General features: G+C 53.9%; 1 protein-coding gene across 3 annotated transcripts in view; it reads right to left on the bottom strand.

Annotated features, from left to right (window-relative positions):
• Positions 1-16,520, bottom strand: part of DNAI7 (dynein axonemal intermediate chain 7) — a 44,161-nt gene that overhangs the window by 3,886 nt on the left and 23,755 nt on the right. The window contains exons 3-14 of one of the 3 annotated variants that reach the window (XM_073650520.1): positions 16,297-16,388; positions 15,865-15,969; positions 7,413-7,550; positions 6,985-7,131; positions 6,682-6,785; positions 6,272-6,539; positions 5,998-6,100; positions 5,546-5,709; positions 3,704-3,890; positions 3,400-3,614; positions 2,132-2,296; positions 1,877-1,990 (exon numbers count right to left, since the gene is read on the bottom strand). In XM_073650520.1, the coding sequence (XP_073506621.1) occupies positions 1,877-1,990; positions 2,132-2,296; positions 3,400-3,614; positions 3,704-3,890; positions 5,546-5,709; positions 5,998-6,100; positions 6,272-6,539; positions 6,682-6,785; positions 6,985-7,131; positions 7,413-7,550; positions 15,865-15,969; positions 16,297-16,388 (1,802 nt within the window). Of the gene's footprint in view, positions 1-1,876; positions 1,991-2,131; positions 2,334-3,399; positions 3,615-3,703; positions 3,891-5,545; positions 5,710-5,997; positions 6,101-6,271; positions 6,540-6,681; positions 6,786-6,984; positions 7,132-7,412; positions 7,551-15,864; positions 15,970-16,296; positions 16,389-16,520 lie in introns of all 3 variants that reach the window. The other 2 variants (XM_073650521.1, XM_073650522.1) reach the window with 2 other exon arrangements.

Raw genomic sequence — 16,520 nt, 5'->3', positions numbered from 1 at the left:
TCTCCTCCCTTTTTTCCCTCCTCCTGCCTCTCCCCCCCCCCTCGCTCCTTCTCCTCCCTTTTTTCCCTCCTCCTGCCTCTCCCCCCCCTCGCTCCTTCTCCTCCTTTTTTTCCCTCCTCCTGCCTCCCCCCCTTCTCCCTTTTTTCCCTCTTCCTGCATCCCCCCCCCCCATCGCTCCTTCTCCTCCCTTTTTTTCCCTCCTCCTGCCTCCCCCCGCTCCTTCTGCCTTTTTTCCCTCCTCCTGCCTCTCCCTCCCCCCTCGCTCCTTCTCCTCCCTTTTTTCCCTCCTCCTGCCTCTCCCCCCCTCGCTCCTTCTCTTCCCTTTTTTCCCTCCTCCTGCCTCTCCCTCCCCCCCTCGCTCCTTCTCCTACTTATTTCCCTCCTCTGCCTCCCCCCTCCTTCTCCTACTTTTTCCCTCCTCCTGCCCCCCCCCTCGCTCCTTCTCTTCCCTCTTTTCCCTCCTCCTGCCTCCCCCCTCGCTCCTTCTCTTCCCTCTTTTCCCTCCTCCTGCCTCCCCCTTCTCCCTTTTTTCCCTCCTCCTGCATCTCCCCCCCCCTCACTCCTTCTCATCCTTTTTTCCCTCCTCCTGCCTCTCCCCCCCCTCGCTCCTTCTCTTCCCTTTTTTCCCTCCTCCTGCCTCCCCCCCTCGCTCCTTCTCCTCCCTTTTTTCCCTCCTCCTGCCTCTCTCCCCCCCCCCTCTCACGCCTTCTCCTCCTTTTTCCCTCCTCCTGCCTCTCCCCCCCCCTCGCTCCTTCTCCTCCCTTTTTTCCCTCCTCCTGCCTCTCCCCCCCCCCCCTCGCTCCTTCTCCTCCTTTTTTTCCCTCCTCCTGCCTCCCCCCCTTCTCCCTTTTTTCCCTCTTCCTGCATCCCCCCCCATCGCTCCTTCTCCTCCCTTTTTTCCCTCCTCCTGCCTCTCCCCCCCCCTCCTCGCTCCTTCTCCTCCTTTTTCCCTCCTCCTGCCTCCCCCTCACTCCTTCGCCTCCCTTTTTTCCCTCCTCCTGCCTCTCCCCCCCCCTCGCTTCTTCTCTTCCCTTTTTTCCCTCCTCCTGCCTCTCCCCCCCCCCTCGCTTCTTCTCTTCCCTTTTTTCCCTCCTCCTGCCTCCCCCCGCTCCTTCTGCCTTTTTTCCCTCCTCCTGCCTCTCCCCCCCCCTCGCTCCTTCTCCTGCCTCTCCCCCCCCTCGCTCCTTCTCCTGCCTCTTTTCCCCCTCGCTCCTTCTCCTGCCTCTCCCCCCCCCTCGCTCCTTCTCCTGCCTCTTTTCCCCCTCGCTCCTTCTCCTGCCTCTTTTCCCCCCTCGCTCCTTCTCCTGCCTCTTTTCCCCCCTCGCTCCTTCTCCTGCCTCTTTTCCCCCCTCGCTCCTTCTCCTGCCTCTTTTCCCCCCTCGCGCCTTCTCCTGCCTCTTTTCCCCCCTCGCGCCTTCTCCTGCCTCTTTTCCCCCCTCGCGCCTTCTCTTGCCTCTTTTCCCCCCTCGCGCCTTCGCCCGCCTCTTTTCCCCCCTCGCGCCTTCGCCCGCCTCTTTTCCCCCCTCGCGCCTTCGCCCGCCTCTTTTCCCCCCTCGCGCCTTCGCCCGCCTCTTTTCCTCCCACCCCTCGCCCGCCTCTTTTCCTCCCACCCCTCGCTCCTTCGCCCGCCTCTTTTCCTCCCACCCCTCGCTCCTGCATCAGTGTTTTTCCTACCTGTACTGACGCCTGCAGGATCTTTTTACACATTGTGCTATCCCTCCATTATTACTCCTGGAATCTAATAAAGTAATCGGATGCCTGGGTGCCCCCGCTATTTATAGGGGTGTTTTCCCACAGACTGACGCATGGATTAGTGTACGGGGTCACACCGCAGGGAGCGCGTTATCACCCCCTTCACCCCATGCTCGCCCCGCACCTTCACCACGATCTGCTCGTGGCCACAGCTGTGGTTCCATTTGCTCCAGGCGAAGGTGAATGATGGTGACAGCAGCGCCATCTCCTGGTACGCCATCGTTTCCACCTGTTCATTCTGTCAAGAAAAAAAACCTTAAATTGTAAAATGCGCAACTCGGCGTATTGTGGACAAGTGCGTGTTGTGTACGGTGATGTCATTATACATGGCGGCCTCTGATGTCACTACAGGTCGGTACAAGCGCTCGGCTTTTCTCACCTTCTTATTGATGCTGACGTATTTCCCAGAATCCTCTGCAGGAAAGACGTTCAGACCGACTCTCTTCATCTCGGCCTTGAGACACAGAGGGGTCGTCCACCTCCCGATGACGCGCGTCAGGTCTGCATCAACGCCGGAGACGGCAGCCAGCCGACACTGCTCATCCTGCGCCGGACACACTGTATTAATAGGATGCCCCCTGCTGGCTCACAAAGATTTGGGGGTCTGTTTTGGTTTTTATGGAAATTATTATGTTTTTTTTTTTCATAGTCCGTTGAATAGTAAAAGTCACTGCCTATGAATGTTAACGCCAGGCGGCTCCTCATAGGAGAACGGCCATGACCGGCATGGGGGTCTTCAGCAGACCCCATGCAATCATGTTAAGATTGACAGCGGCATTTAACTGGTTAACAGCAGCACCCAATGCTCAACTTCACTCACAGCTGATAGCGGTGTTGTACAGCCATGGGCTGCGCTGCACAGCCATCATCTGTCTCCTGTGCTCGGCTGCGCTGCACAGCCGTCGTCTGCCTGCTGTCTGCTGTGCTCGGCTGCGCTGCACAGCCGTCCTCTGCCTGCCGTGTCCGATGCACAGCCGTCCTCTGCCCGCTATGTCCGATGCACAGCCGTCCTCTGCCCGCTATGTCCGATGCACAGCCGTCCTCTGCCCGCTATGTCCGATGCACAGCCGTCCTCTGCCCGCTATGTCCGATGCACAGCCGTCCTCTGCCTGCTATCTCCTGAGCCTGCTCCGTGTATGGTGCTTGTCATTAAGGGCTTAAACTGTATTTACATAAAATTGGACACTGGCCCTTTAAAAAAAAAAAAAAAAAAAAAATACAATAAGAAGCAATCAAAATGTCGTATAGAGCCCAACGGTGTCAATAAAACAGTCAGATCGCCAGGCAAAAAAAAAAACAAGCCGCACTAAAAAAAAAATGTAAATATTAGGGGACTAGGAAAAGCGCAAAAACTTTTAGAACTTTTGTTCATTAGAAAAAAAAAAAAATTGTCATAATTTAGTGACCTGGAGAAACACAAGACAAGTTTTGCCCGTCTTCTAATATGTCGCATGGTGTCAATAAAAAGTAGATCTTATCCCACAAAAAAAACGAAATAGGACCTCATCCGACTCCGGGCCGTGAATGGCAGCGAAAAAGTAATTACGGCTATTGAAAGAACGTGAATGAGCAGTAAAGGGTTAACTCCGCGTGAGCTTTAAGCTAGTGGTCCAGTGACAGCGAGCAGCGGTGCAGAGACGGACTGGCCTTGACTTCTATCTGGATGTCGGTGACGGCGGAGGCGATGCTCAGCGTGACCCCGTTGCTGCCGTTGGGGTGCAGCTCCCAGGACTCGTACGGCATGTGAAGGTGCGACTCCTGGACCAGGGTGAAGGTGGAGAAGGCCTCCATGCTGAACCTCAGCTCCCGCACCTCCGCCTTGTAGGTCACGTTCATGATGGCGTCCGTCTTCCAGTTCAGGCCTGAAATATATAAAGATGGGAGAAATTAGGACGGGAGCGATGGCGGGAACATATGAGGAGGAGGCGCCAAGACAGAACGACTACGTTACTTTCTGGGTCCCATCGAGCCACCTGAGGATCCTCAAAGAAGATCACGTTGTGGGGAACTTTAATGGAAACTCCAACTGGGGGCGAGCGGAGACCCTCCATATCCTTCTCCTGGAGCGACACCCCCAGACTGGAGGAAAGGAACGATTCCTGGGGGTAAGAGAACCTCTGCAAACCGCCAGTCAGAAGCTGCAGAGACCAGAGGAAAGAGATCAGGAAAACTACAAAGAGTGTATAATATCATCCTGCACTATACTCCAGAGCTGCACTCACTATTCTGCTGGTGCAGTCACTGTGTACATACATTACATTACTGATCCTGAGTTACCTCCTGTATTATACTCCAGAGCTGCACTCACTATTCTGCTGGTGCAGTCACTGTGTACATACATTACATTACTGATCCTGAGTTACCTCCTGTATTATACTCCAGAGCTGCACTCACTATTCTGCTGGTGCAGTCACTGTGTACATACATTACATTACTGATCCTGAGTTACATCCTGTATTATACTCCAGATCTGCACTCACTATTCTGCTGGTGCAGTCACTGTGTACATACATTACATTACTGATCCTGAGTTACCTCCTGTATTATACTCCAGAGCTGCACTCACTATTCTGCTGGTGGAGTCACTGTGTACATACATTACATTACTGATCCTGAGTTACATCCTGTATTATACTCCAGAGCTGCACTCACTATTCTGCTGGTGCAGTCACTGTGTACATACATTACATTACTGATCCTGAGTTACATCCTGTATTATACTCCAGATCTGCACTCACTATTCTGCTGGTGCAGTCACTGTGTACATACATTACATTACTGATCCTGAGTTACATCCTGTATTATACCCCAGAGCTGCACTCACTATTCTGCTGGTGCGGTCACTGTGTACATACATTACATTACTGATCCTGAGTTACATCCTGTATTATACTTCAGAGCTGCACTCACTATTCTGCTGGTGCAGTCACTGAGTACATACATTACATTACATTACTGATCCTGAGTTACATCCTGTATTATACTCCAGAGCTGCACTCACTATTCTGCTGGTGCAGTCACTGTGTACATACATTACATTACTGATCCTGAGTTACATCCTGTATTATACCCCAGAGCTGCACTCACTATTCTGCTGGTGCAGTCACTGTGTACATACATTACATTACTGATCCTGAGTTGCATCCTGTATTATACTCCAGAGCTGCACTCACTATTCTGCTGGTGCAGTCACTGTGTACATACATTACATTACTGATCCTGAGTTACATCCTGTATTATACTCCAGAGCTGCACTCACTATTCTGCTGGTGCAGTCACTGTGTACATACATTACATTACTGATCCTGAGTTACATCCTGTATTATACTCCAGAGCTGCACTCACTATTCTGCTGGTGCAGTCACTGTGTACATACATTACATTACTGATCCTGAGTTACATCCTGTATTATACTCCAGAGCTGCACTCACTATTCTGCTGGTGCAGTCACTGTGTACATACATTACATTACTGATCCTGAGTTACATCCTGTATTATACTCCAGAGCTGCACTCACTATTCTGCTGGTGCAGTCACTGTGTACATACATTACATTACTGATCCTGAGTTACATCCTGTATTACTCTCCAGAGCTGCGCTCACTATTCTGCTGGTGCAGTCACTGTGTACATACATTACATTACTGAACCTGAGTTACATCCTGTATTATACTCCAGAGCTGCACTCACTATTCTGCTGGTGCAGTCACTGTGTACATACATTACTGATCCTGTATTACTCTCCAGAGCTGCACTCAGTGTTCTGCAGTGTTTCGGGGGTATGCGCTCGTTACCTGCACCATGCTCCAGCCGTTCACTTGCTTTTGCTGCGGTGGGAGAACGAGGACATCGAAATAATAAACTCCCCCCAGACTTGTGAATTGCCGCAGATCCAGCACGTCGTCCTCCAGCGTCTCCTCCTCTTCGGCTTCGTCCAGTTTCGGTGTCGGGGATCGGCCTGAATAATACAGACATTCCTTTAATCCGGCACCTAATAATCTAGGATTTCTAAGACATATGGATTGGTGATTAATGTGTACGAGCGCCTGGTCCTAGTACTTCATCCCAATAAGTTCCTTTCAGAGCTGCGATCACAATTCTGCAGTTTACCTGACCTGCAGCTCTGGGAGGGGACTGGGGTACGAGACACCGTTCATGGGATGGAGCCAGCACAGAGATCAGATCCAGACCTTCTCCGCTGCAGGCGGCTGGGGAAACAGTCAGCAGGCTGGAGGGGTGCACCCACCTTCACTGGGGTCTCCCGCCGGACTCTCCCTCTCGGCCTCAGCAGCCGCCTTCTCATCTGGCTCGTTTATGTCTTCTCTGTCCCCCGCGGCGCTCAGGATGCTCTGCGGTACAGAAAACAGGTTGTGCTCCAGCCCCTCTGTGCTGCTGTGAGTGCAGGTGGCCATCTTCAATCAATCGCCAGTCACCTTCCCCTGTTCTGTGTGCCCGATGCACCAACAAGCTCTGGATGAGCCCCGTCACAGGCTACTCTAGGGGGGTCTTGTCCTCCTCACCTTCACCTCCTCTGCAGCGTCACTTCCCGGCACAGGTTTCCCGTCCTCCTCCTCCTCCTCCTCTTCCGCCGGCCTCCAGTCTCCGGCCTCACCCTCCGGGGCTTCGGGATTTTCCTCAGCCTCCTTCGCCGGCGGCTGGAACGTGCGGCTCAGACAGGAAAGGTGGTCGTAGTCCGTGCGGAGGATGCGGACGGCGATGTTACTCAGCGCCAGAGGTTTGGGCAGATCGAACGCCATCGCCTCCTCCTGGAAGTGGTGACCCCGGAACCTGCACGGAGGGGAACCGGCCGGTAAAGGCTCCCTGCAGGGGGCAGCACTGCTCCGGGCGGGGGGGGCAGCAGCACTGCTCCGGGCGGGGGGGGCAGCAGCGCCGCTCCGGGGGGTCAGCAGCACCGCTCCGGGGGTCTCACCTGGGGTTCTTGTTCAGATTGGCCCAGATGCAGAGGGCGACGGTTTCATTTCCGATAACTTTCTCCATGTTCCCCGTATCGATGTCCGACAGTGCGGCCGCGTTCTGCAGGACGGACGGACGGACATCAGTGTAAGTCTGCGCGGAGCGCTGAGCGTCTGCTCCAGTCACATCCAGAGCTGCACTCAGTGGCAGCACATACAACTCACATACCACGTCTGTGTCTGACCATGTCGCCTGCAGCTCTGGGAGTAACTAGAGCAGGAGCCAGACAAGGACGGTAACACTGCCAGTACACCGGTACCTTCAGGAGAAGCTCCGTGGCGTCATCGAATTTGCGCTGGAGAAGCGCCTGCAGCTGCCGTGTCGTCTGCGTGTACTCGGCGGCTTCGTCTTCTCCCAGCTCCTCGCGGGGAGCGTCAGCGAGGAGGAACTCCAGCTCCGCAATCAGCTGCAACGTCACAAGAAGTCAGATTACTACGCAGACACCTCCGTGACACCTCTGACCCTCCGTACGACCCCTGTGTGCCCCTCTGTGCGACCCCTCCCCTCTGTGTGACCCCTCTCTGCACCATCAAGTCAGTGGTGCCCGTGAGCTCCGATGAGTGACCCCCCTCCCCGGCATCTGAAGGCCAAACCCAGGTCCTGAGATCGGCCCCAGCACCTCCCAGTAGGCGCCGTTCACACCAGCCTGTATCCCGCCTCCTGACAGTGCGGCGGCGGTGGACTCACACACAGCACCAGGCGGCTTCTGCTCAGCGTGGACTCCACGTCCTCCTCCGCCTCGTCGCTCCACAGGCTCATGAAGGTGTTGATCTCCTGGGGGACGGTGGGATCGGGGCTCCCATTGCACAGCATGTAACGATCCCACTGCGAATGTGACAGGCGGATCATTAGAGCAGAGAATGGAGCTGAAGGAGAGCGTAAGCGTGCAGGTTATAGAGTGCAAGCATGCTGAGCGCTGAGAGTGTAGACAGGCCGGGGGCAGAGAATGTAGGGTGTGGAGCGCAAACAGGCAGGGTGCCGAGAGCGCAAGCGTGAGGGTGCCGAGAGAGTAAGGGTGCAAGGTGCCGAGAGCGTAAGCGTGCAGGGTGCCGAGAGCGTAAGCGTGCAGGGTGCCGAGAGCGTAAGCGTGCAGGGTGCCGAGAGCGAAAGCGTGCAGGGCGCCGAGAGCGTAAGAGGGCAGGGCGCCGAGAGCGTAAGCGTGCAGGGTGCCGAGAGCGTAAGCGTGCAGGGTGCCGAGAGCGTAAGAGTGCAGGGTGCTGAAAGAGTAGACAGGCAGGGTGCTCAGAGCATAAGCATGCAGGGTGCTGAGAGTGTAAACAGGCAGGGTGCTGGCAGCATAGGTGTGCAGGGTGTCAAGAATGTAACCGCACAGGGTGCTCAGAGTGTAACTATGGATGCTACTGAGAGTTTAAGTGCTTAGGGTGCTCGTAGCATAGGGTGCATAGAGCGTAAGTGCTCAGGGTGCTGGTAGTTTAAGCATGCAAGGTGATAATAGCGTAAGCGCGCAGGGTGCTGAGAGTGTAAGCGCGCAGGGTGCTGAGAGTGTAAGCGCGCAGAGTGCTGAGAGTGTAAGCGCGCAGGGTGCTGAGAGTGTAAGCGCGCAGGGTGCTGAGAGTGTAAGCGCGCAGGGTGCTGAGAGTGTAAGCGCGCAGGGTGCTGAGAGTGTAAGCGCGCAGGGTGCTGAGAGTGTAAGCGCGCAGGGTGCTGAGAGTGTAAGCGCGCAGGGTGCTGAGAGTGTAAGCGCGCAGGGTGCTGAGTGTAAGCGCGCAGGGTGCCGAGAGTGTAAGCGCGCAGGGTGCCGAGAGTGTAAGCGCGCAGGGTGCTGAGAGTGTAAGCGTGCAGGGTGCTGAGAGTGTAAGCGCGCAGGGTGCTGAGTGTAAGCGCGCAGGGTGCTGAGAGTGTAAGCGCGCAGGGTGCTGAGTGTAAGCGCGCAGGGTGCTGAGAGTGTAAGCGCGCAGGGTGCTGAGAGTGTAAGCATGCAGGGTGCTGAGAGTGTAAGCGCGCAGGGTGCTGAGAGTGTAAGCGCGCAGGGTGCTGAGAGTGTAAGCGCGCAGGGTGCTGAGAGTGTAAGCGCGCAGGGTGCTGAGAGTGTAAGCGCGCAGGGTGCTGAGAGTGTAAGCGCGCAGGGTGCTGAGAGTGTAAGCGCGCAGGGTGCTGAGAGTGTAAGCGCGCAGGGTGCTGAGAGTGTAAGCGCGCAGGGTGCTGAGAGTGTAAGCGCGCAGGGTGCTGAGAGTGTAAGCGCGCAGGGTGCTGAGAGTGTAAGCGCGCAGGGTGCTGAGAGTGTAAGCGCGCAGGGTGCTGAGTGTAAGCATGCAGGGTGCTGAGAGTGTAAGCGCGCAGGGTGCTGAGAGTGTAAGCATGCAGGGTGCTGAGAGTGTAAGCATGCAGGGTGCTGAGAGTGTAAGCGCGCAGGGTGCTGAGAGTGTAAGTGCGCAGGGTGCTGAGAGTGTAAGCGCGCAGGGTGCTGAGAGTGTAAGCACGCAGGGTGATGGTAATGTAAGCACGCAGAGTGGTAGTGTGAGGGTGCAGGTAGGGTAAGCACACAGTATGGTGGGTCTGTGCTCCTCACTTACAGACACCGGACCACCCTCTGCAGCGCATCCATCTCTGTGTATAAAGAGTTGGGTGCTGCACTCAGGACACATGTACCGTCTATAACATACAGCGTGCGCTGCTGCACTCAGGACACATGTACCGTCTATAACATACAGCGTGCGCTGCTGCACTCAGGACACATGTACCGTCTATAACATACAGCGTGCGCTGCTGCACTCAGGACACATGTACCGTCTATAACATACAGCGTGCGCTGCTGCACTCAGGACACATGTACCGTCTATAACATACAGCGTGCGCTGCTGCACTCAGGACACATGCACCGTCTATAACATACAGCGTGCGCTGCTGCACTCAGGACACATGTACCGTCTATAACATACAGCGTGCGCTGCTGCACTCAGGACACATGTACCGTCTATAACATACAGCGTGCGCTGCTGCACTCAGGACACATGTACCGTCTATAACATACAGCGTGTGCTGCTGCACTCAGGACACATGTACCGTCTATAACATACAGCGTGCGCTGCTGAACTCAGGATACATGTACCATCTATAACATACAGCGTGCGCTGCTGTACTCAGGATACATGTACCATCTATAACATACAGAGTGCGCTGCTGTACTCAGGACACATGTACATTCTATAACATACAGCGTGCACTGCTGCACTCAGGACACATGCACCGTCTATAACATACAGCGTGCGCTGCTGCACTCAGGACACATGTACCGTCTATAACATACAGCGTGCGCTGCTGCACTCAGGACACATGCACCATCTATAACATACAGCGTGCGCTGCTGCACTCAGGACACATGTACCGTCTATAACATACAGCGTGCGCTGCTGCACTCAGGACACATGTACCGTCTATAACATACAGCGTGTGCTGCTGCACTCAGGACACATGTACCGTCTATAACATACAGCGTGTGCTGCTGCACTCAGGACACATGTACCATCTATAACATACAGCGTGCGCTGCTGCACTCAGGACACATGTACCGTCTATAACATACAGCGTGCGCTGCTGTACTCGGGACACATGTACCGTCTATAACATACAGCGTGCGCTGCTGCACTCAGGACACATGTACCATCTATAACATACAGCGTGCGCTGCTGCACTCAGGACACATGTACCATCTATAACATACAGCGTGCGCTGCTGCACTCAGGATACATGTACCGTCTATAACATACAGCGTGCGCTGCTGCACTCAGGACACATGTACCGTCTATAACATACAGCGTGCGCTGCTGCACTCAGGACACATGTACCGTCTATAACATACAGCGTGCGCTGCTGCACTCAGGACACATGTACCGTCTGTAACATACAGCGTGCGCTGCTGCACTCAGGACACATGCACCATCTATAACATACAGCGTGCGCTGCTGCACTCAGGACACATCTACAGTCTATAACATACAGCGTGCGCTGCTGCACTCAGGACACATGTACCGTCTATAACATACAGCGTGCGCTGCTGCACTCAGGACACATGTACCGTCTATAACATACAGCGTGCGCTGCTGAACTCAGGACACATGTACCGTCTATAACATACAGCGTGCGCTGCTGAACTCAGGACACATGTACCGTCTATAACATACAGCGTGCGCTGCTGCACTCAGGACACATGTACCGTCTATAACATACAGCGTGCGCTGCTGCACTCAGGACACATGTACCGTCTATAACATACAGCGTGCGCTGCTGCACTCAGGACACATGCACCATCTATAACATACAGCGTGCGCTGCTGCACTCAGGACACATGCACCATCTATAACATACAGCGTGCGCTGCTGCACTCAGGACACATCTACAGTCTATAACATACAGCGTGCGCTGCTGTACTCAGGACACATGTACCGTCTATAACATACAGCGTGCGCTGCTGAACTCAGGACACATGTACCGTCTATAACATACAGCGTGTGCTGCTGCACTCAGGACACATGTACTGTCTATAACATACAGCGTGCGCTGCTGCACTCAGGACACATGCACCATCTATAACATACAGCGTGTGCTGCTGCACTCAGGACACATCTACAGTCTATAACATACAGCGTGCGCTGCTGTACTCAGGACACATGTACCGTCTATAACATACAGCGTGTGCTGCTGCACTCAGGACACATGTACCGTCTATAACATACAGCGTGCGCTGCTGCACTCAGGACACATGCACCGTCTATAACATACAGCGTGCGCTGCTGCACTCAGGACACATGTACCGTCTATAACATACAGCGTGCGCTGCTGCACTCAGGATACATGTACCGTCTATAACATACAGCGTGCGCTGCTGCACTCAGGACATATGCACCGTCTATAACATACAGCGTGCGCTGCTGCACTCAGGACATATGCACCGTCTATAACATACAGCGTGCGCTGCTGCACTCAGGACACATGCACCGTCTATAACATACAGCTTGCGCTGCTGCACTCAGGACACATGTACCGTCTATAACATACAGCGTGCGCTGCTGCACTCAGGATACATGTACCGTCTATAACATACAGCGTGCGCTGCTGCATTCAGGACACATGTACCGTCTATAACATACAGCGTGCGCTGCTGCACTCAGGACACATGTACCGTCTATAACATACAGCGTGCGCTGCTGCACTCAGGACACATGTACCGTCTATAACATACAGCGTGCGCTGCTGCACTCAGGACACATGTACCGTCTATAACATACAGCGTGCGCTGCTGCACTCAGGACACATGTACCGTCTATAACATACAGCGTGTGCTGCTGCATTCAGGACACATGTACCGTCTATAACATACAGCGTGCGCTGCTGCACTCAGGACACATGTACCGTCTATAACATACTGCGTGCGCTGCTGCACTCAGGACACATGTACCGTCTATAACATACAGCGTGCGCTGCTGCACTCAGGACACATGTACCGTCTATAACATACAGCGTGTGCTGCTGCATTCAGGACACATGTACCGTCTATAACAAACAGCGTGTGCTGCTGCATTCAGGACACATGTACCGTCTATAACATACAGCGTGCGCTGCTGCACTCAGGACACATGTACCGTCTATAACATACAGCGTGCGCTGCTGCACTCAGGACACATGTACCGTCTATAACATACAGCGTGTGCTGCTGCACTCAGGACACATGTACCGTCTATAACATACAGCGTGCGCTGCTGCACTCAGGACACATGCACCATCTATAACATACAGCGTGTGCTGCTGCACTCAGGACACATCTACAGTCTATAACATACAGCGTGCGCTGCTGTACTCAGGACACATGTACCGTCTATAACATACAGCGTGCGCTGCTGAACTCAGGACACATGTACCGTCTATAACATACAGCGTGTGCTGCTGCACTCAGGACACATGTACCGTCTATAACATACAGCGTGCGCTGCTGCACTCAGGACACATGCACCATCTATAACATACAGCGTGTGCTGCTGCACTCAGGACACATCTACAGTCTATAACATACAGCGTGCGCTGCTGCACTCAGGACACATGTACCGTCTATAACATACAGCGTGCGCTGCTGTACTCAGGACACATGTACCGTCTATAACATACAGCGTGCGCTGCTGCACTCAGGACACATGCACCGTCTATAACATACAGCGTGCGCTGCTGAACTCAGGACACATGTACCGTCTATAACATACAGCGTGCGCTGCTGCACTCAGGACACATGCACCATCTATAACATACAGCGTGTGCTGCTGCACTCAGGACACATGTACCGTCTATAACATACAGCGTGCGCTGCTGCACTCAGGACATATGTACCGTCTATAACATACAGCGTGCGCTGCTGCACTCAGGACACATGCACCATCTATAACATACAGCGTGTGCTGCTGCACTCAGGACACATGTACCGTCTATAACATACAGCGTGCGCTGCTGCACTCAGGACACATGCACCATCTATAACATACAGCGTGTGCTGCTGCACTCAGGACACATGTACCGTCTATAACATACAGCGTGCGCTGCTGCACTCAGGACACATGCACCATCTATAACATACAGCGTGCGCTGCTGCACTCAGGACACATGTACCGTCTATAACATACAGCGTGCGCTGCTGCACTCAGGACACATGTACCGTCTATAACATACAGCGTGCGCTGCTGCACTCAGGACATATGTACCGTCTATAACATACAGCGTGCGCTGCTGTACTCAGGATACATGTACCGTCTATAACATACAGCGTGCGCTGCTGTACTCAGGACACATGTACCGTCTATAACATACAGCGTGCGCTGCTGCACTCAGGACACATGCACCGTCTATAACATACAGCGTGCGCTGCTGCACTCAGGACACATGCACCGTCTATAACATACAGCGTGCGCTGCTGCACTCAGGACACATGTACCGTCTATAACATACAGCGTGCGCTGCTGCACTCAGGATACATGTACCGTCTATAACATACAGCGTGCGCTGCTGCACTCAGGATACATGTACCGTCTATAACATACAGCGTGCGCTGCTGCACTCAGGACACATGTACCGTCTATAACATACAGCGTGCGCTGCTGCACTCAGGACACATGTACCGTCTATAACATACAGCGTGCGCTGCTGCACTCAGGACACATGTACCGTCTATAACATACAGCGTGCGCTGCTGCACTCAGGACACATGCACCGTCTATAACATACTGCGTGCGCTGCTGCACTCAGGACACATGTACCGTCTATAACATACAGCGTGCGCTGCTGCACTCAGGACACATGTACCGTCTATAACATACAGCGTGCGCTGCTGTACTCAGGATACATGTACCGTCTATAACATACAGCGTGCGCTGCTGCACTCAGGACACATGTACCGTCTATAACATACAGCGTGCGCTGCTGCACTCAGGATACATGTACCGTCTATAACATACAGCGTGCGCTGCTGCACTCAGGACACATGTACCGTCTATAACATACAGCGTGCGCTGCTGCACTCAGGATACATGTACCGTCTATAACATACAGCGTGCGCTGCTGCACTCAGGACACATGTACCGTCTATAACATACAGCGTGCGCTGCTGCACTCAGGACACATGCACCGTCTATAACATACAGCGTGCGCTGCTGCACTCAGGACACATGCACCGTCTATAACATACAGCGTGCGCTGCTGCACTCAGGACACATGTACCGTCTATAACATACAGCGTGCGCTGCTGCACTCAGGATACATGTACCGTCTATAACATACAGCGTGCGCTGCTGCACTCAGGATACATGTACCGTCTATAACATACAGCGTGCGCTGCTGCACTCAGGACATATGCACCGTCTATAACATACAGCGTGCGCTGCTGCACTCAGGACATATGCACCGTCTATAACATACAGCGTGCGCTGCTGCACTCAGGACATATGCACCGTCTATAACATACAGCGTGCGCTGCTGCACTCAGGACACATGTACCGTCTATAACATACAGCGTGCGCTGCTGCACTCAGGATACATGTACCGTCTATAACATACAGCGTGCGCTGCTGTACTCAGGACACATGTACCGTCTATAACATACAGCGTGCGCTGCTGCATTCAGGACACATGTACCGTCTATAACATACAGCGTGCGCTGCTGCACTCAGGACACATGTACCGTCTATAACATACAGCGTGCGCTGCTGCACTCAGGACACATGTACCGTCTATAACATACAGCGTGCGCTGCTGCACTCAGGACACATGTACCGTCTATAACATACAGCGTGCGCTGCTGCACTCAGGACACATGTACCGTCTATAACATACAGCGTGTGCTGCTGCATTCAGGACACATGTACCGTCTATAACATACAGCGTGCGCTGCTGCACTCAGGACACATGTACCGTCTATAACATACTGCGTGCGCTGCTGCACTCAGGACACATGTACCGTCTATAACATACAGCGTGCGCTGCTGCACTCAGGACACATGTACCGTCTATAACATACAGCGTGTGCTGCTGCATTCAGGACACATGTACCGTCTATAACATACAGCGTGTGCTGCTGCATTCAGGACACATGTACCGTCTATAACATACAGCGTGTGCTGCTGCACTCAGGACACATGTACCGTCTATAACATACAGCGTGCGCTGCTGCACTCAGGACACATGTACCGTCTATAACATACAGCGTGCGCTGCTGCACTCAGGACACATGTACCGTCTATAACATACAGCGTGCGCTGCTGTACTCAGGATACATGTACCGTCTATAACATACAGCGTGCGCTGCTGCACTCAGGACACATGTACCGTCTATAACATACAGCGTGCGCTGCTGCACTCAGGATACATGTACCGTCTATAACATACAGCGTGCGCTGCTGCACTCAGGACACATGTACCGTCTATAACATACAGCGTGCGCTGCTGCACTCAGGATACATGTACCGTCTATAACATACAGCGTGCGCTGCTGCACTCAGGACACATGTACCGTCTATAACATACAGCGTGTGCTGCACTCAGGACAGTGTCTCCTGGATTAGACGCGCTCTTCTGCAGACTCATATAAGGGGGCAGGATGGTGGCCGGTGTCTACGAGGAGCTGCACTCTGGGTAGTTCTCGCACCTTCGCTCGTGACCGCAGGTCTTTCTTCCACCGAGCCGCAGCGTCCAGCTTCTCCTCCAGCAGCGCTCGGCGTTCTCCCAGCTCCTCCTCGCGGTGGTCCCGCTGCTGTAAGACGATGAGAGCAGAGATGTGAGCGATAACGAGGGGCAATAACCGGCATGTGACACCGGCCACTCCTCTAATAATGTCCAGCACTATCGGGCCCTTGGTGCAATAAACATGAGGTGGACATCCCCTTTAAGCAGCTCCGGGTCCTCCCCTTTCACGGCCGGGTCCTCCCCTTCAAGCAGGTCCGGGTTCTCCTCTTTCCTGGCCGGGTCCTCCCCTTCAAGCAGGTCTGGGTCCTCCCCTTTCACGGCCGGGCCCTCCCCTTTCAAGGCCGGGTCCTCCCCTTTCACGGCCGGGCCCTCCCCTTTCACGGCCGGGTCTCACCTTGGCCTCCAGGCGCTCGAGCTCTTCTCTTTCCAGTCGTTCTTTCTCCAGACGAGCGGCTTCGATCTGCTCAGCGAGAAACCGAGCGTCCTCTGGGAATCACAGAGACAAGGGGAGGAAAGGGTTAAATCCAATATGTCCGTTCTACAACTTTCTGATGGGCCTGGAAATATCCTCTGCTTGCTGTCAGTGAATAGAAAGACAGACACAGCTCAGAGTGGAAA

Source organism: Phyllobates terribilis, unplaced genomic scaffold (assembly GCF_046119375.1).
Source record: "Phyllobates terribilis strain yellow unplaced genomic scaffold, ASM4611937v1 Scaffold_10__3_contigs__length_209671492, whole genome shotgun sequence".
In the NCBI taxonomy this organism is placed as follows: domain Eukaryota; kingdom Metazoa; phylum Chordata; class Amphibia; order Anura; family Dendrobatidae; genus Phyllobates; species Phyllobates terribilis.
The sequence above is the reverse complement of the archived record's forward strand: the minus strand, read 5'-3'. Positions and strand labels throughout refer to the sequence as shown.